Source organism: Mastomys coucha, unplaced genomic scaffold (genome assembly GCF_008632895.1).
Source record: "Mastomys coucha isolate ucsf_1 unplaced genomic scaffold, UCSF_Mcou_1 pScaffold22, whole genome shotgun sequence".
In the NCBI taxonomy this organism is placed as follows: domain Eukaryota; kingdom Metazoa; phylum Chordata; class Mammalia; order Rodentia; family Muridae; genus Mastomys; species Mastomys coucha.
In genome coordinates, this window is record NW_022196905.1 from 223,290,300 (window position 1) to 223,316,930 (window position 26,631).

The 26,631-nt window shown below is 45.8% G+C and overlaps 2 protein-coding genes across 3 annotated transcripts; one reads left to right on the forward strand and one right to left on the reverse strand.

The window, feature by feature from the left end:
• The first annotated feature begins 1,677 nt into the window (after positions 1-1,677).
• On the forward strand, positions 1,678-20,920 carry Syce2 (synaptonemal complex central element protein 2). 2 transcript variants are annotated; one of them, XM_031340597.1, is made up of 5 exons: positions 1,678-1,858; positions 2,284-2,396; positions 17,145-17,298; positions 19,236-19,424; positions 20,651-20,920. In XM_031340597.1, exons 1-5 carry the CDS (start codon positions 1,835-1,837, stop codon positions 20,693-20,695), a joined length of 525 nt encoding a protein of 174 aa, XP_031196457.1. In that variant the 5' UTR covers positions 1,678-1,834; the 3' UTR covers positions 20,696-20,920. The 2 variants fall into 2 exon arrangements, with proteins under 2 accessions (XP_031196457.1, XP_031196458.1); XM_031340598.1 differs by having other exon boundaries at positions 1,678-1,849.
• On the reverse strand, positions 19,929-26,567 carry Gcdh (glutaryl-CoA dehydrogenase). The gene is made up of 12 exons (XM_031340596.1): positions 26,427-26,567; positions 26,240-26,369; positions 26,133-26,159; positions 25,721-25,864; positions 25,531-25,593; positions 25,114-25,284; positions 23,781-23,910; positions 23,479-23,695; positions 22,894-22,997; positions 22,592-22,717; positions 22,066-22,226; positions 19,929-20,569 (listed from the first exon to the last, which is right to left on the reverse strand). Exons 2-12 carry the CDS (start codon positions 26,364-26,366, stop codon positions 20,496-20,498), a joined length of 1,344 nt encoding a protein of 447 aa, XP_031196456.1. The 5' UTR covers positions 26,367-26,369; positions 26,427-26,567; the 3' UTR covers positions 19,929-20,495.
• Between the last annotated feature and the right edge of the window lie 64 nt (positions 26,568-26,631).

Consider the following 26,631-nt stretch of genomic DNA (forward strand, 5'->3'; position numbering starts at 1 on the left):
TGCTTGTAAGGGTGGGTTTGGACCCTGCAGGTCAGCTGTTTTAATAAAGTGGGCATGTTCCCTCTGTAGTGCCTTTTGTCAGGACTCTGTTGTCATTCATTTCACTAGGTGACTTGTGGGCATTGCCTCACTCCCAGTTCCATGCATTCCTTTGTGGGGAGAAAACTGGGAGATGGTTCCTGGTGGAGTCAGGGCTTATACCCTCCATGGTCTGTGGTCCTAAGAAGTCCCAGTCAGCCCAAGCGAGCTCCATGCTCCACTGAGCATTTATTGGTAATGGATGTGTGTGTGTTCAGGAAATACGGCAAACAGTCTTGAGTGCCATCCTTAGGAGCACTGTCCATGTCCTTTGAGACAGGGACTGTCATTGGCCTGGGGACTCACCAGTTAAGCCAGGGTACCTGACAAATAAGCTCCAAGGACCTTCTGTCCTCCACTCTAAGATTATACATGCACATCCCTTGTCTTTCATGTGCCACCACTGCCCCTCCAAGCCATCTTTTAAGGCTTGGAACAGATATAGCCTAAAAATCCAGGATTCCCAGGATTGGTGGGAAGAAGGGACTATGGATGAGAAGCTGCTCTTAATTTTCCCCCTAAAAATCTCCCAGCAATTGTGGCAGGACAGTCATGAGTTTGAGGCTACCCTGGGCCAGATACTTGGACTTTGTAAAAACGAAACAAAACAAAAAAACCAGGCGGTGGTGGCGCACACCTTTAATCCCGCCCAGCATTTGGGAGGCAGAGGCGGGTAGATTTCTGAGTTCGAGGCCAGCCTGGTCTACAGAGTGAGTTCCAGGACAGCCAGGGATACACAGAGAAACCCTGTCTTGAAAAGAAAAGAATTACTAATGTTGGAGCTGGAGAGATGGCTCAGCACTCACTGCACTTCCAGAGGTCCTGATTCAATTCCCAGCAACCACATGGTGGCTCACAACCATCTGTAATGGGATCCGATGCCCTCTTCTAGTGTGCCTGAAGACAGTGACAGTGTGCTCACATACGCACACACACTGCAGAGTGTATGGCACATGTGCATGCACAAAATAGGGTAAATGTAAAACAAAATTTAAAATACTTAGCTCATCGATTAAGAGAATCAGGGAATAGGAATTCTGTTCTCAACACAGTCCAGGCTGCTTATAACTAGGGGCTCTGATGCCCTCTTCTGGCCTTAACTGGAAGGTGCCCAAAAGTAGTTTAAATCATATACAACATGTAAATGAAAATAAAAAATAAAGATTGTCACTAGCCTTGGTGGTGCCTGCCTTCAATTCCAAGGCAGAGAGGCAAGCTGATCTCTGAGAGTTCCAGGTCAGCCTGGTTTACAGAGTCCTAGGCTGGGACATAGTGGGGACCCTGTTCCAAAAGAATTTGAGCCGGGCACTAGTGGCGCATACCTTTGATCCCAGCACTCTAGACGCAGAGGCGGGAGGGTCTCTGTGAGTTCGAGGCCAGTCTGATCTACTGAGCTAATTCCAGGACAGCCAGGGAAATAGAGAAACACTGTCTCGAAAAGACACCCCGGCCCTACAAATTGTAGATCGAAGGGGCAGAACTCTGATGTAGTGTTAATTCCCCAAGCTCTGAATTCTGAGGGCCACAGGTGAGTCTGAGTCCCGCACATGCGCACTATGAGCTCGGACCACCCCGGTCCCCACAACACCAATGGGTCTGCTACGGCAGCGGAGGCCAGAAGGCAGCGCCTGTTGGAAGGGCCTTCAAGTTCGACGCCTTTGGGGGGCGGGGCCAGGACGCGGTTCATTCAGCACGTGCTCGGGGCGTGGCTACCGGGGGCGGGGCGCGCGCGGAGTTCGCTGAGGCGGGAAAAGACATGGAGCGCCAGGGAGTAAGTGAGGTGCGGGTTTCCCGTGTGCGGGCGCCGGGCGGGGTGAAGGCCGCGGAGAACCGAGACTCCCTCCACACACTCGAACCCGGGCTCTGTTCCCCACGGTCGGAGCCGCCTCTCGCGGGCAGAGGCGAGGTGTCCTGACTGAGGAAGCGCCGGGGCCTGGTGGTGGACGAGGCCGTGAGGGCTGCGGTGCGCTCGCTCCAGGAGCCGAGCGAAGACAGCTCACCGCGGAGGCCCGGCCAGGCCCAGCCCGGCCCAGCCCGGCCTCGAACTCGAAGCGGTCGCCAGCCCCAGCCTCCCGAGGCGTGTACCACGCTCGGCCTCTGTTTAGTTACTGTCCGCGGGAAGGTCTTAGCGCGCCCTCCTCGCCGGCCCGAGGGCCCCGGCCCTCCTTCTTCCCACACCACCTCTAGAGCTGGCTGTGCTCGCAGGTGGCCGTGCCTCCCGTGGAGCTAAAGGACCAGGAACCGCCGGCGATCACGGAGAGCGGAGAACATCAGCAGAGAGAGGACCACGAGGACACACTTGGCTCCGTGGCCCCGAGGTGAGAAGTGACAGGCCCGACTGCTCTTCCTGGACTCCCCCCGGGCCTCCGCTGTGTTCACCTAATTCATCCCACGAGGCCTTGCTCCACGGGTGTGATCTAACACCTTCCAGGTTGGGGTTTTATGAAGCCGCAGCGGGAAAGTGGGGCACCTTAGCGGGCCTGGCCTAGGCGACCTCGTGAGGAGTCAGCTAGGACACAGACTGGCGAGAAGGGAAAGGTGGAGGAAGGAAGAAAGTAGAGGGGGGAGCGAAAGAGGGAGGAAATGGAAAGATGAAGAGAGAAAAGACAGTGAGAAAGAGGGAAGATGAAAAGAGAGAGTAGAGGGGGAGGAGGGACAGACAGAGAGAAGGGAGGGGAGGGAGGGAGAGAGAGAAGTAAGGGGAGGGAGAAGAAGAGAGAGAGAAACAGAGAGAGAATGAGAACACAGGAGTCCTTATTTGTTGACCAGGCTCTTACCTGGGTGTTGCTAGGTAACTGTTGGGCGGAGCCTATAGGAAATGCTAATAGCAGGTGGCTGAAATGGTTCTGGGTACTGGCGTCCTCCTTTTGATATCCACAAGGTTTAATTTCAGGATTCTCTCCCTGACCGAAGCTAGAGCTACAAAAGCTCAAGCATAGCATCCTCATGTTCAGACTCATGTTCTCTTGTGCCTTTTGTTTTGTTTGTTGTTGTTGTTGTTTACATTTATTTAGCAAATGTGTGAACATGTGGAAGTCAGAGTTGGACCGTGTCGTTCTGGGTTGGAACTCTGGTCTTTGGGCTTAGCAGCAAGATGCCCTGTTCTCTAAACCATGTCTCGGGCCTGCTTGTATAGACTTATTTATTTATTTAGATTTATTTTATGTGTGTAAGTATTACCTGAATGTATGTTTTTACACAATACAATGTGCATGTCTGCCTGGTGCTTATGGAGGTCAGAAGAGGATGTCAGATCCTCTGGAACTGAAGTTGTGAATGGTTGTGAACCACCATGTAAATTCTGTTCCTGACAAATACACTTACGTGCTGAGGTCTCTCCAGCTCTCTCTCAAGGCCAAGTCACAGTATGTAGACTGGGCTGACCTAGACCTTACAGAAATCTGCCTGCATCTGCCTCCCAAGTGCTGGGATTAAAGGCACGCATTACCACACACTTGGTTATGAATACTATTGTTGATAAAAATCAAAATCATTCTTCAAAATAAAAGTAAGTGGCATGTCCCCCAGTACCTCTTCTAAGTTTGTCTTGTGATTTGAATCCATGGATGATTCAGATATGGATATAGAGAGCACACTGGGACGAGGGAAGACTGAGGAGACAGGAATGGTGACCTGATTTCCCTTCTAGGTCACAGCAGATTTCTTGGAGAAGGTGAAGTATAAATCACTTGTAAGGAAGCCCATGTTCCAGACAGAGGAACAACTGGTGTACAGGCCTGCAGGGATTACTGAACTGGGAGGTAGTAAGAGACATAATTAGGCCAGGCAGTGGTGGCACAGGACTTTAATTCCAGCACTCAAGAGGCAGAGGCAGGTAGATCTCTGTGCTTTTGAGGACAGCCTGGTCTACAGAACTGGACAGAATAGCCAGGGCTATACAGAGAAACTGTCTGGTTGAGAGAGAGAGAATTAGACCTTTATCTCCCCTCTCTCTCCCTTTTCTTTTTTCAGTGGGACCTTAGATATCACAGGCTGACCTCAAATTGGTAGCTAGGATGACCTTGAATTGAATTTTTGAACTTTTAGCCCCCCACCTCCCAACTACTAGGATTATAGTTTGTACTACCACACCTGGTTTGTACCAGGGCTAGGGGTTGAACGCTGGGCTTTGTGCATGCTAAGGAAGCACTTTAACAACTGAGCTACATCCCTAGCTTTGGAGTCAAGAATTAGATGCCTCTGAGACTCTGTCTCAGAGAGACTCCGTCTCTCCTTTAATATAAGTTTGTTCTCCTTGGAAGAAAATAGTAAAGGGCTGCCTCTGGTTGCTGTAACACGAAGGAGGATGGGAATGAGGAGGCAATAGGGATAATCCAAGTACAATATCTTAGTTAGGTTTTACTGCTGTGAAGAGACACCATGACCAAAGGCAACTCTTATAAAGATGTTTAATTGGGTCTGGCTTACAGGTTCAGAGGTTCAGTCCATTATCATCAAAGTGGGAACATGGCAGCATCCAAGCAGGCAAGGTACAGGCAGAGCTGAGAGTTCTACATCTTCATCTGAAGGCTGCTAGAAGAGTACTCACTTCCAGGCAGCTAGGATGAGGGTCTTAAGCCCACACCCACAGTGACACACCTACTCCAACAAGGCCACACCTTCAAATAGTGCCATTCCCTAGGCCGAGCATATACAAACCATCACATACAAGATGAGTATAGTTTGGTCCATGGAGGTATAAAAGTGGTGAGATGTGTCATGTGCTGGAAGGTAGATCTGACAAGTTGATAATAGATTAGATTAGATTCTGGGATGAAAGAAAGAAAGTGTCAAGGATAACTTAAAGTTGTTTTCCCCTTGCACTTTTATTTATTCATTCACCAAATATTTATTGAGGGTCTAGATGATAGGAATGCAACAGTGACCAAGTCAAGCACTTTTGGTTTCTTGGTACTTAGCAATATGGAGGTGTTATAGCTCAGTGTCTTTTGGTGGCATTACAACTCACTTGTTTTTAGTACTTCATAATATCCTTTTGTGAATATGCCCTAGAATATATCCATTTCACTACTGAAGGACATCTTGATTGCTTTTAAGTTTTAGCCATTATGAATAAAACAGCTATAAACTTTACCTGGCTTTAAGTTATTAATTTCAATGAAATCTAGTTTCTCAAATCTTTCATGGATTTATGTGTGTGTTTTATTTAACACATCAACAGAAGAAGGGCAGGAAAAAAAGTTGGGCATATGGGGCTGGAGAGATGACTCAGTGGTTAAGAGCACTGCCTGCTCTTCCAGAGGTCCTGAGTTCAATTCCCAGCAACCACATGGTGGCTCACAACCATCTGTAATGGAATCTGATGCCCTCTTCTGGTGTGTCTGAAGACAGCGACAGTGTACTCACATACATAAAATAAATAAATCTTAAAAAAAAAAAAAAAAAAAAAAAGCTGGGATAGTGGCACATGCCTTTTATTCCAGCATTCCAGAGGCTGAGAGGAAGTCAGGACTCTGAGCTCACTGCCAGCCTAGTCTACAAAGCAAGTTCCCAGGCAGTCAGGCAGCCAGGGCTACACAGAGAAACACTGTCTTGAAAAAACAAAAACAAACAAACAAAAAATTTTTAAAAAGACATCAACAGCCAGGCTTGGTGGCATAAGCCTTTGACCTCAGCATGGTCTATATAATGAGACACTCAACAGGCACCAAAATCAAAGACACTTAGATTTTCTCCGATATTCTAATTTTGTGATTTTTTTTTCATTTACTGTTTAGATATGTGATCCATTCTGAATTTTCTCCTTTGTTTGCTTTCTTGCTTTTTTCTTTCTTTTCTCTTTTTTCTTTTTTCTTTCTTTTTTCTTTTTTTTGAGGATGGAACCCAGTGTGTTATGCATGATAGATGAGCATCCTGTCACTGGATGTACATTCCCAATTGCTGAAACCTGCATGTATTTGGATTTGACTTTGACTGATCTGATAAAGGAATAAAGAAAGGACAGGCACATGTACAAAAAAGCTGGGATTGAGTGGGCTATGTGCCCTGATGAAGTCACATCAGCAGCAGTCCTGAAACTTGGTGCATTTATAATTTTTTTTTTTAACCATTTGAGGCTTATTGTATACTGTTGAATGAGGAAGCAAGTTTAGCTAATTTCAGTAGGAAGTCTCTGTAGGGGGACAGTCTGGGGGGGGCTGTAAATATTCAGGAGGAAAAGAAGTGGTGCATGCATTCTATACACACTGTCAACATCTGAGCACATACCAGGGGAAGGCTTTGCCATTCCCAGGAATCTGAAGCATTCAAGTTCTTGGTACGGTTGAGTTCATGTCAACAAGGCACACTCAGGACTTGTTATTTCAGCAGAGTCTTGTGTCAGTTCAGACTGTCCTAGAACTCAAGATCCTTCTGCATCAGTCTCCCAAGTGGTAGGATTATAGATAGGCATGTGCCATGCTGTTTTTCAGAAACTTTCTGAGCATCATGTTTTAGATTTGGGAGGGTTATTTATTTATTCAATAGGTAAAGCCTCATCATGTAACCTGCTGTCCTAGAACTCACTATGCAGACCAGGTTGGTCTTGAACTCAGAGATCAGCCTGTTTCTTCCTCCTCAGTGCTGGGATTAAAGGTATGTACTACCATTCTTGGCATGGATTTTGGAATTTAGAATTAAGGATGCTCGTTCTGTGACATGCCATGCAGCTCACCTGCAGAAGTGTGTGATTTAATAGCTTTTAGTATATTCACAGAGTCATACAAACATCACTAGCCAACTTCAAAATCTTTTCTCATTCCAAAAAAAGGTCTCATACCTCCTAGCAGTAACTCTCAGTCCCTGCCTCTTCCTCATCCCCTGTATCCATTAATCTGCTTTATGTTTCATATGTTTGTCTATTCTGGATATTTCATGTGCTTAGAGTCGTATGGCATGTGCTTCTTTGTGTCTAGCTTTCTTTACTTGTCATGTCCTTTATACTATAGCCTTTGTCAGAACTTAAGTCTTTTTTGTAGCTATAATTCCATATTATAAATCTCATATTTTATTTGTTATCAACAGACAAATTGATATTTGACTATTATTTGTAACAGTGCTATGAACATCCGTATACAAATTTTTGTGGGGATGTAGCATATACTGTAGTCTCCTGTATATTCAAGTTGCCAGTTCCACATGACATGTAGCATGGTTCTTTCCTTCCATCTTTATTTGGGTTCCTGGGATTGAATTCAGGTGTCCAGGTTTGCATCAGGTATTATAAGTTATTAGATAGGATGCAAATCTATAGTAGGATGTGTATAGGTTCTGTGCAAATGTTATCCCACTTTACAGAAGGTGTATATATGATGAGTATCCACAGATTTTGGTATCCTAATAGACTCTAGAAGAAAGGAGATTATACTTAGTGGGAACTGCTGGGCCAGACAGAAATGTGGGTGACGTATTTATTAGGTTCTTGTTATAAAAAAAGATGCTGGTTAGGTGTGGTGCACCACTTTAATCTCAGCACTTGGGACAAAGAGGCAGGCAGACCTCTGTGAGTTCAAGGCTGGTTGACATGGGGAGTTCTGGGCAGCTGATGCTATATAGTGAGACTGTCTCAAAAAAAAAAGCAATAAAAAAGAAACAAAGGCTCTGGCAACTCTGTAGAGAGTATTTTAAAGGGAGTGTAAAGAAAGATGGGTTAAGTTGGGTGTTCTGTATGGGGTACCATTTAGTAAGGCAGATTGGGAAAAGGCCCTTAGGGGAAATGGCAGAAAGGAGATTGTCCCCATCCATGATATACTGGAGCTGGCTCCTGCTGGTTTTCAAGAGCTGATTCTTTTGTTTGCTTGTTTGCTTGTTTTGTTTTGTTCTTTGAGACAGGGTTTCTCTGTGTATCCCTGCCAGTTCTGGAACTCACTCTGTAGATAAGGCTGGCCTTAAACTCAGAGATTCTTCTACCTTTGCCTCCTGAGTGCTGTGGTTGAAGGTGTGTGTCCCCACTGCATGGCTCACGAGCTGATTCTATATATCCCTTCCCAAGTTGGCAAGTTTACGTTAGAAGCTTGATATTGCTATAGTGGGAATATTTGCACATTGGCATTTGACAAACATAGGGCTCAGGGCTTACCAGGACACCTCTACTTTCTGCTTGTTACGGTTTCTCACAGGTGCAGGCTTCTAGAGCAGAGGTAAGAGTATAAGTTCCATTTTACAACCTCCCTCACCACCTTCCTTTTTTTTCTTTTTTGTCTTTTCTTTTTGAGATGTGTTGGATTTTGGGATATTTGCACGATTATGTACAGCCAAGGTGAGAAATCCCAGTGGGATTTCTGAGCTACAACTTAAAGTAGTAGGATACAAAGGACTGTTAGGGTGCTGTGAGAGTGGCTGTTGTGATGACAGTTGTGGACTGAATGAGCTTACTTGAGACCAGAGTAAGAGGCTCCAGACAAGACCAGATTCCCCTTTTCACTCCCATTTCTCAGTAGGAAAGCCGACTGCAGGGCTTTCATGACCTGTGCTACTAGTCAGAGACAAGAAAATAGGCAGATTTGAATGAACTATTCATTTGATAAATGTTCTGCAAACGTTAGCTTGCTTAGACCAGAATATCTATGGTGAAGAGACACAGGCAAAGAAAACATTTACAGACTTGAAAGACTTCTACCAGAGCCAAAAACCAGATGGTTGAAAGTCATCACAGGGACCAGTTAACAGATCCAGCAGCCAACACTCAGCAACATGATTGAAATATTAACACATTTCTGAAGGGGAGGTGGGTGAGGAACTAGCTCATCAGCATCCACTCCAACCTTCCCCCTTTCTGGCACAACTTCAGCAAAACATCACTTTGCCTGAGTGCCAGATTCTGAGGGTCCCTCTCCTGGGCCTGCCCCCCGAGATGGTCATAAGTGGCTGGTAGCTTATTTACTTGTGTTATCTGTGAGAGTCCATGGAAGGAAGGCCCCATCAGTGAGTATCTCTGGCCCATACGCCTGCCAATCATAGCTTTACCTGGAGCGAACAGATGGTCTCTTCACTTAGACCCATTTCCTGGGCCCCCTGCCAACTTAGGCCTTGCTTGGGAACTCTTCTAATTCTTGGAACTGATCAGGGGCTTCTTAGAAGGACAGACATAATAGATGGGTGCATTGATATGCTTACAGGACCCACATCCCAAGCCCCACTCAGGCCAAGCACACCAGGCAACTGTTATGTGCTTGCTTCCATTATCTGGCCTCAGTCCAGGGTTCTGCCACAGACGTCAGCCCAGGAACTGAAGAAGCCTGCAGAGAGGACACCACACATTTTGTTTATTAAAGCTAATTGATGAGTGTAGAACCAGGGAACCTGATGATTCATTAGCATCTTGATTAATATGCAGCTGCGGAGTACTAAGAAAAATGAAATGGAAAAGCTAAAATCCACAAAAGATGGTTTGGAAAAATAAAGAAGCTCTCAGTAGACATCTGATGCCAGCCTTTGTCCTGTCACAAAATTTGAATTAGCTGAATTCAATTGATTTTTTTTCACTATTTCTGTAGTTGCCATTAAAAATCTGTCCTCTTATCTCTTGAGCACTGAAGGAGAGCATCTTGGAGCCATTAGAAGTTCAGTCAGGTTGCAAAGAGTTACACAAAAAGAAATACCTAGGGAGATTGAGTCTAATTTCAAAGTCCTAAACTTGAGTTGGTCCAGGAAAGTTGAGACAAGGCAAGCTGAGTGCAAAAAAGGCATGAGAGCAGAGATCCTAGAGTAGCTTGTCAGCAGAACACTGACAGCACAGAGGGAAGCCTTTGGGGTACTGGAAAGTACAGAAGAGAATTGCCGTCTCCACCTGAGCACAAGTGCACCAAAAGCATAAAGTAAGGCAAAGTCATGACCAAGAAGAGGAGGGGAAGCTTAGGTCTTGCTCTGGGACAGACAGAAAAGGAAAGTGGTTCTGGGTAAAGGCTAATGAATTGGTTTGGGGAAATTTTTTGTTGAAGGACCAGATTGCTGGGGTAGAAGGAATGGTGGCTCAGTGGTAGAGCACTTAACCTTATATGTACAGAGCCTGGGGCCCACCCCTGCTTTGAAAACTAAACAGGCTGGAAAGGGTGCCGGCCAGGCCCTGGAAAGTCTTGTTTGCTGTACGAGGAGTTCAGATTTGACCCTGTGGCACCGTTTTTTTGTTTGTTTGTTTTGTTTTGTTTTTGACAAGGGGTGGGTCTTTCTTAGACAATCACACAGGATTAGGAGATCGGATTTTGGGTTGGAAGGTCACAAGGGTCCAGGTGAGAAATGAGAGACTTATAGTTACAAAGAATAATAGATTGTGGGGGAAAAATTCAAAAGGTAGAAACTAGAAGACTCCAGCCAGGATATGGAAGGCCAGAGAGGCCTAACTCTAAGCTGACAGCTAAGTTTTTCATGTGGGAATCAGGTGGTTTTATGTATCATTTACTAAGAGGAGGGAGGATGGGATGGATCTCATGTAGGGCGAAGAAGGGAGATGCTAATTGGTGCATAAAAGTGAAGCTTGAATGCTTTTGGGATAGCCTTGCTGAGAGGTCTAGAAAAAGACACCTTGTTGAAAGATTTGAAGAGGGTCATGGATTGGGAATAAATTTTGGATCAAAGTATGAATGGTAATAAAAGCCCTCAAGAATCATTACTTTTCTGTTTGCTTTGAAGCAGAATTTCTACATATAACAGCTTATCCTCGAACTAGAGAGAATTGCCTACCTTTCATCCAAGTGTGGGATTAAATTTCCATCACATCCAGTTTAAGAGTCACTAGATTTATTTATTCAGGCAGTGGTGGTGAATGCCTTTGATCCCAGCACTTGGAAGTCAGAGGGAAGCAGATCTCTGTTGAGTTCCAGGACAGCAAGGGATACACAGTGAAACCCTGTTGCAAACAAACAAAGGAAAAAAGAATCAATTTATTGGCTGCACATTTTTTGCTTCTCCCACACAGAGACAGGGAAGATGACTTCTACAAGGTCCCAGCCCCCTGGAATATAGACTTGACTGATGCATAGACAAAGATAGTAACACTGTAATTGATGTGTGTACTAAGGCTGGCCAGGAGTACTTTCTAGAGCAGTTCTCAAGATTTCTAATGCTATGACCCTTTAATATAGTGTATAATATAGTTTATAGTTTAATATTGTATTGTGGTAACCCCAAACCATAAAATTATTTTTGTTACTTCATAACTATAGTTTTACAACTGTTGTAAATTATAATATAAATATCTGTGATTTATGATAGTCTTAGGCAACTCCTGTGAAAGGGTTGTTTGACCCCCAAAGGGGTGGCAACCTACAGGTTGAGAACTGATGTTCTAGAGGATTCAGGACTTAGGTAGGAAAGACATTGCCCTGGCACCCCACACTATAAATATGCCCTTGGAAAAGGGTAGCCTGAACTGTGGAAGGGCCTGAAGGCAAAGGTGGGAACAATAGGAGTTAGAAGACGGCAGAGTCAGTGACACGCTCATGGGGGCAAGGTGCTTGCCTCTTGAGTTTGGTGACCTGAGTTTGATCCCTAGAATCCATATGGTAAAATTAGAGAACAAACTCTTGCAGATTGTCCTCTGACCTCCAGATGTTTGTGGTGATGTGGGTCCACATACTGACACAGTGACAGCAGTTTCCAAGGGAATTACAGTATGAAATGTGCTAGGGTCTAGCTGCAGTGCCTTCTCACTGGATACTTTGCCAGGAGCTGTTTATTTGAAAACTGGGGCAGTAACATCATTGTAGTATGCTGGAAAGTGAATGGGAGGTGGGAAAATACATATTAACAGTATAGGTAGTTCTTTCTACAAACTAGCTGGATGAGAGTAGCCTAGGGTGGAGTAGGAGATGCACAAAAAGACAGTTTAAAGATGCAAGAGACTCCAAGTAGCATATGCCAAGGAAAAAGAGAAAAAAAAAAACAACCCGAAGAAATAGGCTAAAGATATAAGAGGAGGGACTGCAGAGATTGCTCAGCAGTTAAGAGCCTTTGTTGTTCTTCTAGAGGACCCAGCTTTGATTCTCAACATCCACATGGCAGTTTACAACTCTATAATTCCAGTTCCAAGGGATTTGATGCCCTCTTCTGTCTTCTGTGAACACCAGCCACACACATATATGCAGGCAAAATATCCATTCATATAAAATAAAATGATTTATCCATCCTGTTGAAGGACATCTAGATTGTTTCCAATCACAATATCTGGCCATTGTGAATAGAACAGCAGTAAGGATAGTTAAGCAAGTGTCCTTGGGATAAGGTAAGCATTTGGGCATATGCCTAAGAGTGGTATAGCAGGATCTTGAGATAGATGGAGCGAGTTTCATCTTTCTGAGGGAATCAGCCACACTGATTTCCATAGTGACTATACACCTTTGCACTCCCAACAGCAGGGGATGAGTATTTCCCTTATTCCACGTTCTCACTGGCATGATTTATTACATATGTTACTGATCTTAACCATTCTTTTTTTGTTTTTTTCTAGACAGGGTTTCTTTGTGTAGCCCTGGCTGTCCTGGAACTCACTCTGTAGACCAGGCTGGCCTTGAACTCAGAAATTCACCTGCCTCTGCCTCCCAAGTGCTGGGATTAAAGGCGTGTGCCACCACTGCCTGGCAATTTTAGCCATTCTGATAGGTATAAGATAAAGTCTCAAAGTTTTGATTTTCATTTCGCTGGTGGCTAAGAATGTTGAACATTTGTTTCTCAGCCACTTGAGTTTCTGCTACTGAGATTCTGTTTAGATCTATACCCTGTTTTTAAATTGGATTATTTGCTTTCTTGATAGCTAGTTTCTTGAGTTCTTTATATATTTTAAATATTAATCTTCTATCAGCTGTGGAGCTGGTGAATATCTTTTCCCATTCTGTAGGCTGCTTCTGCACCAGGTCCTCTGTGTATAGATTATGGCTTTCAGTTTAGTGTTTTTACAGAACTCCTGACTGTGTGAATAAGTGGATCTCTGATTCTTGTGCCTTCTCTTGGGTTCTTTTTCTTCTCTTGGTTTGCCTTATCCAACTTTTTTTTTTTTTTCCCTCAAGACAGGGTTTCTCTGTGTAGCCCTGGCTGTCCCTGGAACTCACTCTGTAGACCAGGCTGGCCTCGAACCCAGAAATCCACCTGCCTCTGCCTCCCAAGTGTTGTGCCTTATCCAACTTTGATGTGATGGTTTTGTTTTATCTTATTATACTTTATTTTGTTTTGTTGTTTTCTCTTAGAAGCCAGTTCTCATCTATTGAGAAACAGAATGAGAGTGGATCTAGATGGTAGGGAAGGTGGGAAGAAACCAGGAGTAGAGGGAGGGGAAACTGTAATTAGGATATTGTTGTTTTAAAAAACAAAAGTCCCAGCCATTTGATTTTACCAGTGAAGACTCGAGAACCAGATGCTGGGGTGAAAACCTGCTAGCTCAGAGAAGCAGAGGAAGCCCCCAGCTGACCTTCCAATGCCACCAAAGACCAGAAAGGAAAAAGGAAGCTCCTCTTTTTTCTCTGTGATGTCTGAAAAACCCTTCAACTCAAAGACCCTCCTTTCCATTTACTTAGGGTCACTTCCTTATGTTGCTTGCTCCGCCTCTTGACCTAGAGTTGATTGAGCTCTTGGATTAAAGGTGTGTGCTAGGGCTGAGCCACACCACAACAAGGTTGTTCCAGTTCACAATCTTGGGGTTTACAATGTGATCAAAAATCCTGCAACAGGATATATTATATGAGAAAATAATACATTTTCAGTAAGAGGGGGGAAATTATAATTGTTTTAAAAGGAAAAGGAGCCAGACCTGGTGGTGTAGACCTTAATCTCAGTTTCTTCAGAGGGTAAGCCAGGAAAGAACAAAAGTACAAAGCCAGCATCCGAGGCCTACCTGCCAAAGTGAGAACCCTGTCTCAAAATATCTGCCCAGCAAGTGTGAGTCCCTACGTCCAATTTCTAATACTGGGAATGGAGGAGGGGAGACTGAAAGGTCATCTTATCTATCCTACTTAGTAATCCAGTAAAGGGTTTTGTTGGTGGTGGAGTTTTTTGTTGTTGTTTTGTTTAATATTTTTGGTGTTTTATTTGTTTTTTATTTTTGTTTTGTTTTGAGACAGGTTTCTTTGTATAGCCCTGCCTTTCTTAGAACTTGCTCTGTAGACCAGGATAGCCTGGAACTCACAGAGATCTGTCTGCCTCTGCTCCCCATGCTGGGATTGAAGATGTGTGCTACCACTGCTGGCTAGTGAGTTTCCTATATGTACATATAAGAATTCTGATGCTCTAGGATGGTTGGTGGGAAATATGAGAGAGTGAGCTAAGCATAGGTAGGATGACAAGTGGCCCTGAGGGCTATAGTATTGCCAGTACCATTCTTGCTTCCAGAGATAGTCCAGTCCTAGTTTGTTCTCTGTTGCTATGATAAAACACCATGACCAAAAGCAAATTGGGAAGGAAAGGGTTTATTACAATTACACATCACAATCACAATCTATCACTGAGGAAAGCTAAAAATTCAAGCAGGGCAGGAACCTGGAAGCAGGAACTGAAGCAGAGGCCTTAGGGAACACTGCTTGTGTTTGCTCGGCCTATTCCCCCCCCCCCCTTTTTTTTAAAGATTTATTTATTTTATGTATATAAGTACACTATAGTTGTCTTCAGACACACCAGAAGAGGGCATCGAGATGATTGTGAGCCATCATGTGGTTGCTGGGAATTGAACTCAGGACCTCTGGAAGGGCAGTCAGTGCTCTTAACCACTGAGCCATCTCTCCAACCTCTATTTCTTATACAACCCAGGACCAAACCAGAGATGGCATCACCTACAGTGGCCTGAGTCATCCCACATCAATCATTAATCAAGAAAAGGCCCACATAGACTTGCTTACAGGCCAGTCTAATGGAGGCATTTTCTCAGTTGAGGTTCCTTCTTCTTAGACAACCCTAGCCTGTGTCAAGTTGACAAAAACCAAAAACTAACTGGCAGATGGAATATGGAAAAAGAGAACCCATTTGGTTGTGGAAAGGCAGAGTGGTTTTTGTAAGAGGGTATTGCAGGGAAGAGGAGAGCTGTGGCCACCAACAAGTTTTAAAAGCAGTATCCCAGTCTGAAGCAAAGTTGAGGGGAGCCAAGACGGGGATCTTGAGCCTGTTCCCCAGCTGTAGGCACATGCAGGGAGAGCATGGCTGTCCTAAAGCATCTAAGCCACATAGTATCTGAGTGAAACTACACCTCGGTCAGACTTGTAAAGATGACCGACCTCAGCCTTAGAGGTCAAATATCCTTTGTAAATCCGTTCCACCCCAAAAGCCATTTTATAGAAATGTTCAGGGATTGGCCTCCTAGTTCCCATGCTTTCTGTAGCTGGCCTCGCTGTAGTGTTACTGCCTTTCTAGAGCAGTCCTATGGTAAATGCATCAGAGGAAAATGAATGACTCTGTATGCAGCTGGAGGTGGGATAACATTAGCACTGTATTCTTCATTCAGCTGACAGTGGAGCTAATGCATAGTGGCTCTTGTTTGTAATCCCAGCACTTGAAAGGTTGAGTCAGGAGTATTGCCTTAAGTTTGAAACCGGCCTGGGCTAAAGAATGAGGTATTGTTTCAAAACCAACAACAACAAAAAGGGCTAGGGACAACCTCATGCTGGATGTCGTACAGAGGCAACCAAGACACACTCCTCTGAGGCATCTGATCATTCGTGACAAGCACATGGTTTTATATATCCACAGGGGTTATAAATGGCTGAGGGCAGGCGGGCATATTGCTCTCAGCGGCATCTGAGAGCAATGTACAAACAGGATGCAGAGAGGGCATACTGGGAATGGTGCCAGTCTTTTTTGTTTTTTTTGAGACAGGGTTTCTCTGTATAGCCCTGACTGTCCTGGAACTCACTCTGTAGACCAGGCTGGCCTCGAACTCAGAAATCCACCTGCCTCTGCCTCCCAAGTGCTAGGATTAAAGGCATGTGCCACCACCTCTTGGTGGTGCCAGTCTTTTGAAACCTCAAAACCCCATTGGCACACCTCCTCCAACAAGGCCATACCTGAAGGCACACTAGCCAGCTCACAAACATGGCTCTGGCATATTTTGCTCTTCTTCCAATTCCCTCTGCCTTGCTAAACCCCCTTAGATTATATTCCTAAAGCTAGCCACCAAGGTCTGGTCCCTTAATTGACCACTTCCTCCTCCTGAGGCTGACTACCAGCTATGGAAGTGTTCAAGTCCAACAATCAAAAGCCTCCTTTGGCCCACCTAATTAACATGCCCAATCACAATTAAACACCTCATCCTAACACAGAGGTTTCCCATTTGGCTTTTATAAACCGCCATTTTCCTATGGGCCACCTCTCTTCTCTCTATCTAGAGGCAGTTCTTTGTCCCACTTCAGGACAGACAGCTCTCATCCCTCTCCCTTGTTCCCTTCCCCTTCTCCCTCATCCTCTTTATCTTCTGCCTTTGCCCCTTATCCCTGCCCTCTGGGGCAAATAAATCTCCTTTGTGCTGAGAACTTAGGCTTTGGTGTATTGAGCTGACTCCAAGATTCCCTACAATACCTCCTAATGCTTTCCAAACAGTCCTACCAACTGGAACCAAATAGTCAACATATGAGCCCCATGGGGGATTAAGGGTGTTCTTACTCAAACTGCCTTAGTGGTCATTTCAGAGAAGCCACTGGTGTGTGTATATATGTGTATGTGTATAGTGGTATGTGTCTATATGTGTACACACACACACACACACACACACACACACACACACACACACACACACTGGCTTTGGGCTACATAGATCTTGTCCTGGAACTGCAAGCATGTTAGGCTTACACCCTGGTCCAGCTATAGGTTATACAAGGATAACCTTATGGAAGGCCTATGTCTCAAGGTATGGATGAACTAGGAAAGTTGTTGCATGTTATCCACAAAGGCAGCAATCTACTTACATTTTCCTCATTCATACCATACAGCTTATTTAGGTCACATTTTCCCTGCCTGTGTGAATGTGTGTGTGTGCTATGCCCTTGTGGTAAGCATATATTCTCTCACTGAGCTCCACCTCAGATCAGCCACTTTTTGGAGAACATGATTATTTCAGTACTTTCAGAAGTCAGAGTTTAACCCTTGTTTCTCTACCTTAGTGCCACTTGCCAGCTGCCAGGACCCTTCTCCTCTCTGGACTCTAGCATTGAAACCCTGAAGAAGAAGGCACAGGAACTGATTGAAAACATCAATGAAAGCAGGCAGAAGGACCACGCACTTATGACCAACTTCAGGGACAGCCTCAAGATGAAGGTGATGAGTCCCTCAGAGTGAAGGGAAGCTATAAGAAGGAAAGAAGGACCCATGGTCTGACATCTGTTAGGTTACAGGCACTCTGCTAGGCAGGCACTTTGCACATAGCTCTCATTTTACTCTAGAAGAGTCAATAGATTGGCCCATATTAAAGTGAGAAAATTAAGGCTCAGAAGTGAATGATTTTGGATGAAAGTATTGCTTAGTGGTAAAGCATTTGCCTAACCTGAAAACTGATACTGGTGTGATACCCACACATATACACACTTTTTTAAGTGGCAAACTAGATGAGGTAACTCCACCTTTAATCTCAGCCCTTGGGAAATAGAGGCAGGCAAATCTTTGAGTTCAGGGCCAGCCTGATATACATAGTGAGTTTCAAACTAGTGAGAGTCTGTCTCAAGAAAAAAAAAAGAGTGAGGCCTGGTGGCTCAGCAGTTAAGAGCACTTACTGTTCTTCCAGAGGAATGGGTTTGACTCCTAACACCCATGTTAGGTAGCTTACAACTCCTGTAACAGCAGTTCTTGTAGATCTGATGCCCACTTGGGACCTCCATGATCAGTAGGTATGCATGTTACACATATAAACAAGCAAGCAAAAACACCCATAGCTATTAAAGAAAAAAAGTGATAGAAGGGAGCCAGGCTCAGGAACTGAGATCCATCCAATTCAAGAGTCTTAAGCACCAGGCGGTGGTGGCGCATGCCTTTAATCCCAGCACTTGGGAGGCAAAGGCAGGTGGATTTCTGAGTTCGAGGCCAGCCTGGTCTAAAGAGTAAGTTTCAGGACAGCCAGAGCTACACAGAGAAACCCTGTCTCGGGAAAGAAAAAAAAAAAAAGTCTTAAGCATGCTAGATGAGTACTCTTAATACTTGGCTATGTTTATATCCCAGACTTATTTTTGTTTTGAAGCAGGGTCTCACTTGCCCTTGAACTCTCTGTAGTCCAGGCCTTGAACTTGTAATGTTCCTGCCTTAGCTTTCTGACTACCTAGGAGTATAAGCCTGGTCCAACAGGCTTGGCTGTGGCTGGCCTTATCTTTCCCATGTATCTTCAGAAAGTAGCTGTGGTCTGGGATAATATAGCTGGTCCTACAATACACATAGGGCTCATGCCTCACAAAGCCTGATGGTACACTTGTTGGAATGCAGAATCTGTGCATTGCCTGAATGTGGCTGTGCCTGGTGCTGCTTGAAAGTGCACAGCCTGCAGAGCCATGAACTTCACTGGTCTTGGGCCTTCAGTCAGATCTCTCCTATTTCTAATTTATACATATTGTCTTTCCTTGGTATCCAATAAGAGGAATTAGTTTTAGAACCTCACAGATGCCAGTTTTCACAGTTCTCTCATATCAAATGAAGTAATATCTGCATAGAACCAATGAATGTCTTTCTGTACATTTTACTTATTTTTGAGGCAGAGTCTTGCTATCTAACTCTTCGATGGCCTGAAACTCAGTGTGTAGCCCAGAAGACTCTTTCTCCTGCCTCTACTACCAAGTGCTAGAATTATAGGTGTATACCATTACACCTCATTTCCTGCACATCTCCTTTTCATCATTCCTACATTTAGTAAGAACTAACCGAACATATACAATGTTATCTTGTTTTAAAAGAAGCTGGGCATTGTAGCATATCCCTATAATTCCCAGGACTTAGGAGGTAGCACTAGGGTCAGGCGTTCAAAACCAGCTTCAACTACATAGCAAGTTCAAGGCCAGTCCCAACTACGTGAGACTGATCATCTGAACCATAAGAACTGGGAATGGTGGTGTACACCTGTGAGCATATAATCCCAACACTAAGGAGACTGACACTTGGAAGATTGATGAGTTCAAGACTAGCCTGGGCTACATGGCAGACCCACGTCTTAAAAAAAAGTAACATAAACAAAATTTTGCCTGTAGTCAGTGTAGTTCTTAATTACTTTTTGTAAGGTCTCAGATATGACAGAAAAGTTGGAGGAGAGGATGTACCAGGTGTACAGCCACCACAGCAAAATCATTCAGGAAAGACTACAAGAATTCACCCAGAAGATGGCAAACATCAACCATCTGGAAATGGAGCTCAAACAAGTCTGCCAAACTGTGGAAACTGTGTACAAGGACCTATGTGCCCAGTATGAGGTAAGAATTTGGGGTGGATCCTACGAGAAAGACCTGGAATGATTCTCCCAGCTGAAAGTAAAATATGAATAGGAACTAGACTTTATTCCTCCTGAAGTGTAGGAAATCAAATCCAGGGCACATGGATTTGTACACGCCAGATAAGTGCTATGTCACTGACGCCCACTCCAACTCTAGGTAGGAAACAGGACTTTAACTAATAATCCTTACACTGCTAGTCCCAGCCTACAGGGTGGGCCTGTAAAAGCCTTTGATCTGCCACCTTGTTGAGAGTCCCTATTCACATGGTCTAGATTGAGAAGCCAAAGTATTGTCCATGTTATTATTGTGTAGTTAGTGTGTCATGAGGGAAAGGACAAAGTGTCCCCTGCCAGTCAGAATGTCTAGCTCAAACTGTGTGCTATTCCAGAGTGGCATAAGCCCCAGGCATGTTTATCCCTCCTATGAGAAATTCCCCAAACTACTTCTCCATGGTTATCAGTAAACCTAGTCCAATCCCAAAGAGTAAGGCACAGGCTCTTTATTTTCATCTTTTATCTGCTCAGCGTTGAACACAGAAGGCACACTGCAAAGTCCAGTGCATCTTCTCACCAGGTCTGTTCCATCTCAGTGGCTCCTGGGTCACTCCCCTTTGTCTTCCCCAGTTCCAAGAAAACTTAAAACGGGGTAGATGGAGGCTGATTTCATCCACAGTTAAAAAGGGCTGAGGGCCATAGACAGAATTAATTTCATCATTTTTTTTTTCATCTTCTTTTTATAGAGCATATCTGAATGTCTCCCAGAAAGAAATTTCCTGAGTCTCAAATCAGTATCTCACTTTGCACTATAGAAGCTGGGTCCATCCATTACTTTTTTTTTTTTCTTTTTCTGGACAAGGTTTCTCTGTGTAGCCCTGGCTGTCCTGGAACTCACTCTGTAGGCCAGGCTGGCCTCAAACTCAGAAATCCTCCTGCCTCTGCTCCCAAGTGCTGGGATTAAAGGCATGTGTCATCACTGCCCGGCCATCCATTACTTCTTGACCAGACTCAGGGCAAAGTATTTCTCTGTTGAAGGGCTTTTGTTGAAGTGGGTTCACTTGCCAACAGTGAATGCCTGAATCCCAGTAATTGCTCTCCCAAGGATCAGAGCATGAATGTCATGTGTACCTGTGTGAGATGAACGTTAGAATTGGTTTGCAATCTTCAGCTTATAACTTACCTTTAAAGTCATCCCTCATGCCATCCTAGATTCCCACCTCTGAAGAACAGAATTACAAAGATGGTGACTGCTGACTTCTGCTGGAGGCTGCCGTCTCAATGCCTTCTCACCAAGAGAAGACATGGGGGTTGCTGTGTGAGCATGCTGATACTGTTTTTACAGTTCTGTAACCCAACACAAAGCCTCCAGTGGTCTTTGTGCTAATCACCAAAGTGTGACAAGGTTAGACCCTGTCATAGGCCTTGCCTTAGCAAATTCTCCCAACCCACATCTACAGTTGATTAAATGTTTTGATTTCAGCCTGGTCATACTTTATTCCAGAATTGGGAAGACTGATGGTCATCTATGCAAAAATATGGTTGGTCCTTTGCTCTTTCCCACCTTCAGGGACAGCAGCAGAAACCAAATAATAACATTTATTTCCAAAAGCCTATATCTGACCCATGTCAAATCATGCTCACATTGTAGGATCTCACCTCACCCCTCCCTTTCACTGTTTCTGGAATGTTTCTTCCAGTAGCCTAAGATAAACACTGAAGGCTGGGGACTTCCCTTGGCTCAAATCCTGTCACTGGGGCAGGCAGGAAAGGTATCCAATATCCTCTGCTTTTTCTGTCTAGAAGCTTCTCTGTTGGTGAAGCTGTGTCCCTGCACAGATCATATAGGATTGTATTTCCCCCCTTTTTAATATTGGCCAAAGATGTGTTGAGGTGCACATGTGGAGGCCAGAGGACAGCCTCAGGTCTTGGACCTTATTTAAGACAGGGGATTTTTGTTGTTGATGTTATTGACTAGTCTGTACCCAGGCTAGCTGGTCTGAGAGCGTCTAAGGATTCGTGCTGAGTTTCCCATCTTACCTAGAAACACTGGATTACAGACATGTGCTACTGTGCTGGTTTTCACAAAGGCTGTAGAAACTTAGACTCAGGTTCTCTTGCCTTTATGGTAACTGTTGGGCTCATTGAGCCATCCCCATAGCCCTCCTTTATGTTTTGGCAATCTCCAAATCTTTTATGTCTTTTTCCAAGTTTGTCCTAAGCCATGGGTGCATGGCCTCGTGAGTTTGGTAGTTAACAAACAGCTTTTTCTCTGAACATAAAGTAGTGATACAAATAATGTGTGCTGCTTCCTTCCGCACACCCACTTCCACCTCTCTTGGCACCTTGCTCTTGGGACTGTGTCCCCTATCATGTTCCATCCCATGATGAGAACAGGGTCAGGAGCACCTCACGGGGTCTGCTCATGATCTCTGTAGTCACGTAATCACTCCCTTATATATTTATTTCCACAAGCTCTGAACAACTACCTACAAGTAAAGGACAGGGGTAGAGCTTGAAGCCACTTGGTGACAGCTGGCAGACTCAGTTGTGCTGTCCATTCTCCTTACTGCTGTCTCCTTCCCCCAGGCCACTGTGACACCCTTCTCCCTGAGCCCAGCCCTGACCTTCATAAGTGTTCACTGCTTCCAGATTCATAGCATGCCGGATCACATGGTACTCATCAGAAATCCCATTTCCTCCCAGAATGTCTCGTGCCTGGCGGGCAATGTCCAGGGCTTTTCCACAGTTGTTTCTCTTCAACAGGGAGACCATTTCTGGGGTAGCCCTGGGAATGACACATATGTTATAAACACTGGGTCTCACATACTGACCACATCCAGAAGATAGAGCACATGTCCAACTGGCAAGGCTGTTTCTGATCCAGCCCATCAAAACCAAGGGAGACACTGAGCAGTGGTGGCATACACCTTTAAACCCCAGCACTCAGGAGGAAGAGGCAGGCAGATCTCTAGGCGTACAAGGCCAGTCTGGTCTACAGAGTTCCAGGACAGCTAAGACTACATAGAGGAAGCCTCTCTTGAAAAACCAAGAAAAAACGGCAAAGTGAGGAGAAGCTTGTGTCCTTAGGGCCACCATTTGGGAAGGATCTCAGAAAGGACCTAGTATTCAGCCATAGTATATAATCCATACTTGTCCTGATCCTTTAAACGGCCAAGTTGCAGACAAGCATGGAGTCCCAGTGTGATCTCAGTGAGCATGTCTGCCAGCTTCTTCTGAACCAGCTGATTCCTGGCCAAGGGGACTCCAAACTGGATCCTAAAACAGGCAAAGTCAAGTGAAGACCCAGAGTTCAAGAGGCTTCCTAGTTCATGCTGGCCCTGCTGTCACCTCAATATTTTAACTGCTCAAGATGTCCTGGGCCATCTCACTTGGTGCATGCTGAGGAACCCCAAAACCCTCTACATCCCCAGGTGTTATAGTAGCCCACATACCTGTCCAGGGCATACTGCCGGGCTGTGTGCAAACAGAACTCAGCAGCTCCCAACACACCCCATGTGATGCCATATCTCGCAGTGTTAAGGCAGCCAAAGGGGCCCTATAAGATTGACAAGAGGTCTCAGTCAACTCAGGGCCAGGGAAGAACCAACTGTGAAGGAAAATCCATCTCCCAAATGTCCCAGACAAAGGGATCTGCAGCCATTTAACCCCACCCCTGGGTGTGAGCCCCAAAATTTGGATGCATCAAGCCTTGTTCAGTGGTATTTTACTCTATATGTGCAAGCAGTCCTATTCAACATGGTGCCTGACTTCAGTGCTCACATCTAAGAGGCTGACAGAAGCTACTCATGCATACAGAGTAGAAAGTGGTCTAAGGCCCAGATGGATTTTGGGCAGAGATAATGAGCTAAGTGGTAACTTGAAAGGTGAAATGAGCACATCTGTGAACAGGGATGATCACTAACTCCACAATGTTCCACAAGCACAAGGACTGTGTATGTTTGCTCCCCACTTGAAAAGGTGAGAAAGATGAGCCAGCAGGTCTCCCATGACTAGATCCCAAGCTGTCTACCACATACCGCCAGGCTGGATACATTAGGCAGAACATTCTCCTCAGGCACTTCCACGCTGTCCATGATGATCATACCAGTAGCCGAGGCCCGCAAGGAGAACTTTCCTTCAATCCTAGGGGCGGAGAGGCCCCGCATCCCCTTCTCCAGTAGGAAGCCCCGAATACAGTTGTCCTCACACCGAGCCCATACTATGAATAGGTCAGCCACCGGGGAGTTGGTGATCCTAGGGGCCAGAGAGTTATGAAGGGATCTGGCTGCTGCTCCCTTGTACCCACCTTATCACCCACCAGTCTACCTGGGGTTCTCACCAGGTCTTGGTCCCACTGAGAGTGTAGCTCTGGTTTGATGGATTGTGGCGAGCTCTGGTTTCCATGCCACCTGGGTCACTCCCATGGTTGGGCTCTGTAAGTCCAAAGCAGCCCAGAAGTTCACCCTTGGCTGTAAGCACAAGAAAGGACCTCATTCATCTCCTGAGAAATTATTTTCTCCACTGAGCCAGACCTGAATAAAGGCAGACACACCCTGCATCATGGCACTCAGTCAGCTGCTGAGAAAATGGCCCAGGCCATAAGCATAATGTCATAATGTGAAGAATGCCAGAAAGAAAGGGGTTGGCAAGAGTATCTTGAAGGGCACTAAGAGGTTTAGCTGAAGAAGGATATGAAGTTTGAGGGCTTTTTTTCCTTGTTACTTTGCTTTTGTTAAAAAAAAAATTATTATTTATGTTATTTATATGAGTACACTGTAGCTATCTTCAGACACACCAGAAGAGGGCATCAGATCACATTACAGATGGTTGTGAGCCACCATGTGGTTGCTGGGAATTGAACTCAGGACCTCTGGAAGAGCAGTCAGTGCTCTCAACCACTAAGCCATCTCTCCAGCTCTTGTTTGATTTTTGAGACAGGGTTTCTTAGCTTTAGCTGTCCTGGAACTAACTCATTGTGTAGACCAGGCAGGCCTTGTACTCAGAGATCTGCCTGCTTCTGCCTCCCAAATGCTGGGATTAAAGGTGTGGTGGCACTGGCTTGTTTGTTTGTTTTGAGATGTTCTCACTGTATATCCCTGGCTGTCCTCTAACTTACTCTGGAGACCAAGCTGGCCTCTAGGGTGCTGGGATTTGAGGTGTCATCACAGGTGACTGCAGACCCTAGTGCCTGAGCAGTCAGAACAGTGACCAGAAGGGTAAGTAAGCGTGGTAGTACGTGCCTTCAATCCTAGCTGTCCCTCCTCAGGAGACCACTGGTCTGCAAAGCTCCCAGCCAAATGGCTGCATAGTGAGACCGTATCTACACATAAAATCTGAGTAGCCAAAGAAGTAGAGGAAAGGTCCCAGGGACCTGTTCATGGGCCTTGTGGATCTGGTTAGCAGTTAAGACTTTAAACTTTGGACTGGGATGAGAGGCCTAGAAAACAAATCCAAGGGGAGATGATGGTGGCCAGAGGTAAAGTCGAAGGGATGGGGTGGGGGAAGGGGAGGACTGACAGTGCTAGTAGGAGATGAAGGCTGATAAGTGAGCCCTAGGACCTGACATGGACACAGGTGGTCTGTAGGAAAGAGGGCAGGCTATAGAGGGACACTGGTACCTGCATTCCAGACCATTGTCTGACTTTCCTCTACTCTAAGCAACAGCTGCTTACCCAGTCGGGGCAGATACTTCTGTCGCTGCTCCTCGCTCCCATAGGCATAGATGGGATGCATGACAAGGGAGGACTGAACACTCATCATTGACCTGTAGCCACTGTCTACCCTCTCCAGCTCTCGAGTCAGGAGCCCATAGGCCACCGATGACACTCCAGCACAGCCATACCCTGGTGCAGAAGAGGAGCAGGCCAAAGATCAGCCCTGGGATTGAATAGGGGCTGTAATAGGGCTTGGAAGTGGGCAGGGGGCTTCCCTGGCTAGGACTTTATTCATCTCATACCCGCAGCTGCTTTTCAGGAAGGATAACCACTGCCCATTTTACAGATGAAAAGCAGTGATTGAGGAAAGGGGATGGCTCTTCAAGATGTTGTGGGTGGTTATAGGCTGCATAGTATACACGGAAATGTCCTTACCTTTAATGGTGGGTCCCAACACGCCCAGCTCCCCCATCTCATACACAATGTCCCTGTGAAAAACTGCAGAGATGGGTGTCAGAATCAGGCCCTGTCTCAGTTTGATGAAGTCCCTGACCCCAAGGACTGCAGCTCGTGCAAATCACATATGATTGTGGAACCCAGGGTGCCCACGCTTCCACCAAGGCACCTTCATTTCGATTGGCCAGCAGAATTCGAGGCATAAGCCGCTCCTGGCAGTAGTTACGGAAGGTGTCCCTGATGAGTTTCTCATCGGCAGTCAGCTGCTCCTCCAGTATCAGTGGGTCCTTCCAGTCAAACACAGGACGAGAAGCTGGGCAGGGTATGGGGGTCGAGTCAGCCAGACCCCCGCATCCTCTTCCACATTTCTAAGCTGCACCGCCGCCCCACCTCCCCATCTCGCTCCTGGTAGATTCTGGCTTCAAAACAGTCTGACAAATGCAACCCCTCTGCAGCCCACTACTTTAGACTTCTGACCCTGGACATAGCCCAGCCTCCCTTCCCAGAAGTCCTTGCATTCACGGACTATCATGGGTCAGAGAAACAGCTGGACGGGAAGTAGGTGGGTAGGTGATCCTTACATTTGGCTGGTCGGATCTGTGTCTTCTCTGCAAACAAAGGACGAGAAAGTCACACTGAGAAAGTGTCCTGTGTCTCCCTGCCCACCCATCCGGAGCCGTGCACTGACCGGTGTGGGCGGCCGCTGAGCTCCAGGAACGTGGAACACGCAGGAAGCGCAAGTCCGACCTGCGGCTCAGCAACCGCGCGGAGACTCCTCTCAGGGACATGTAGCCGGCGAGCATTGCAGGGACCATAACCTGGAAGGGCTGGGGGTCAGCGGGGACCAGTCTTCTCCCACCCCATCCCCTTCATACCTGGTGCTTGCAGGCTGTGCTCCGGGCCAGCACACTTGACCTAGGCCTAATAGGGGTTGCTCATTGGTTCCTCCCAGAACACCACCTCCTCCGTGGCTCTGCCTTTTAAAAGAGCCAAGGCAGCAGCCTGGGTTTGCAAGCTGGTTCTTCCTTGCCCAGGCAGTTGTCTCCTTTAAGCAGCGGAACCAGGAAGGGGCGGAAAACA

What these genes read in the sequence shown, in the direction of transcription:
- Gcdh (XM_031340596.1), bottom strand. Translation starts at nt 26,366, where the DNA reads ATGGTCCCTGCAATGCTCGCCGGCTACATGTCCCTGAGAGGAGTCTCC. An exon ending in CTAATGTATCCAGCCTGGCG is followed by an intron (nt 22,998 to 23,478) that starts GTATGTGGTAGA and finishes TCAATCTTATAG; the next exon opens with GGCCCCTTTGGCTGCCTTAA. An exon ending in CGGCAGTATGCCCTGGACAG is followed by an intron (nt 22,718 to 22,893) that starts GTATGTGGGCTA and finishes TGCCTGTTTTAG; the next exon opens with GATCCAGTTTGGAGTCCCCT.
- Syce2 (XM_031340597.1), top strand. Translation starts at nt 1,835, where the DNA reads ATGGAGCGCCAGGGAGTAAGTGAG. An exon ending in AGCGCCAGGGAGTAAGTGAG is followed by an intron (nt 1,859 to 2,283) that starts GTGCGGGTTTCC and finishes CTGTGCTCGCAG; the next exon opens with GTGGCCGTGCCTCCCGTGGA. An exon ending in ACCTATGTGCCCAGTATGAG is followed by an intron (nt 19,425 to 20,650) that starts GTAAGAATTTGG and finishes ATGCCATCCTAG; the next exon opens with ATTCCCACCTCTGAAGAACA.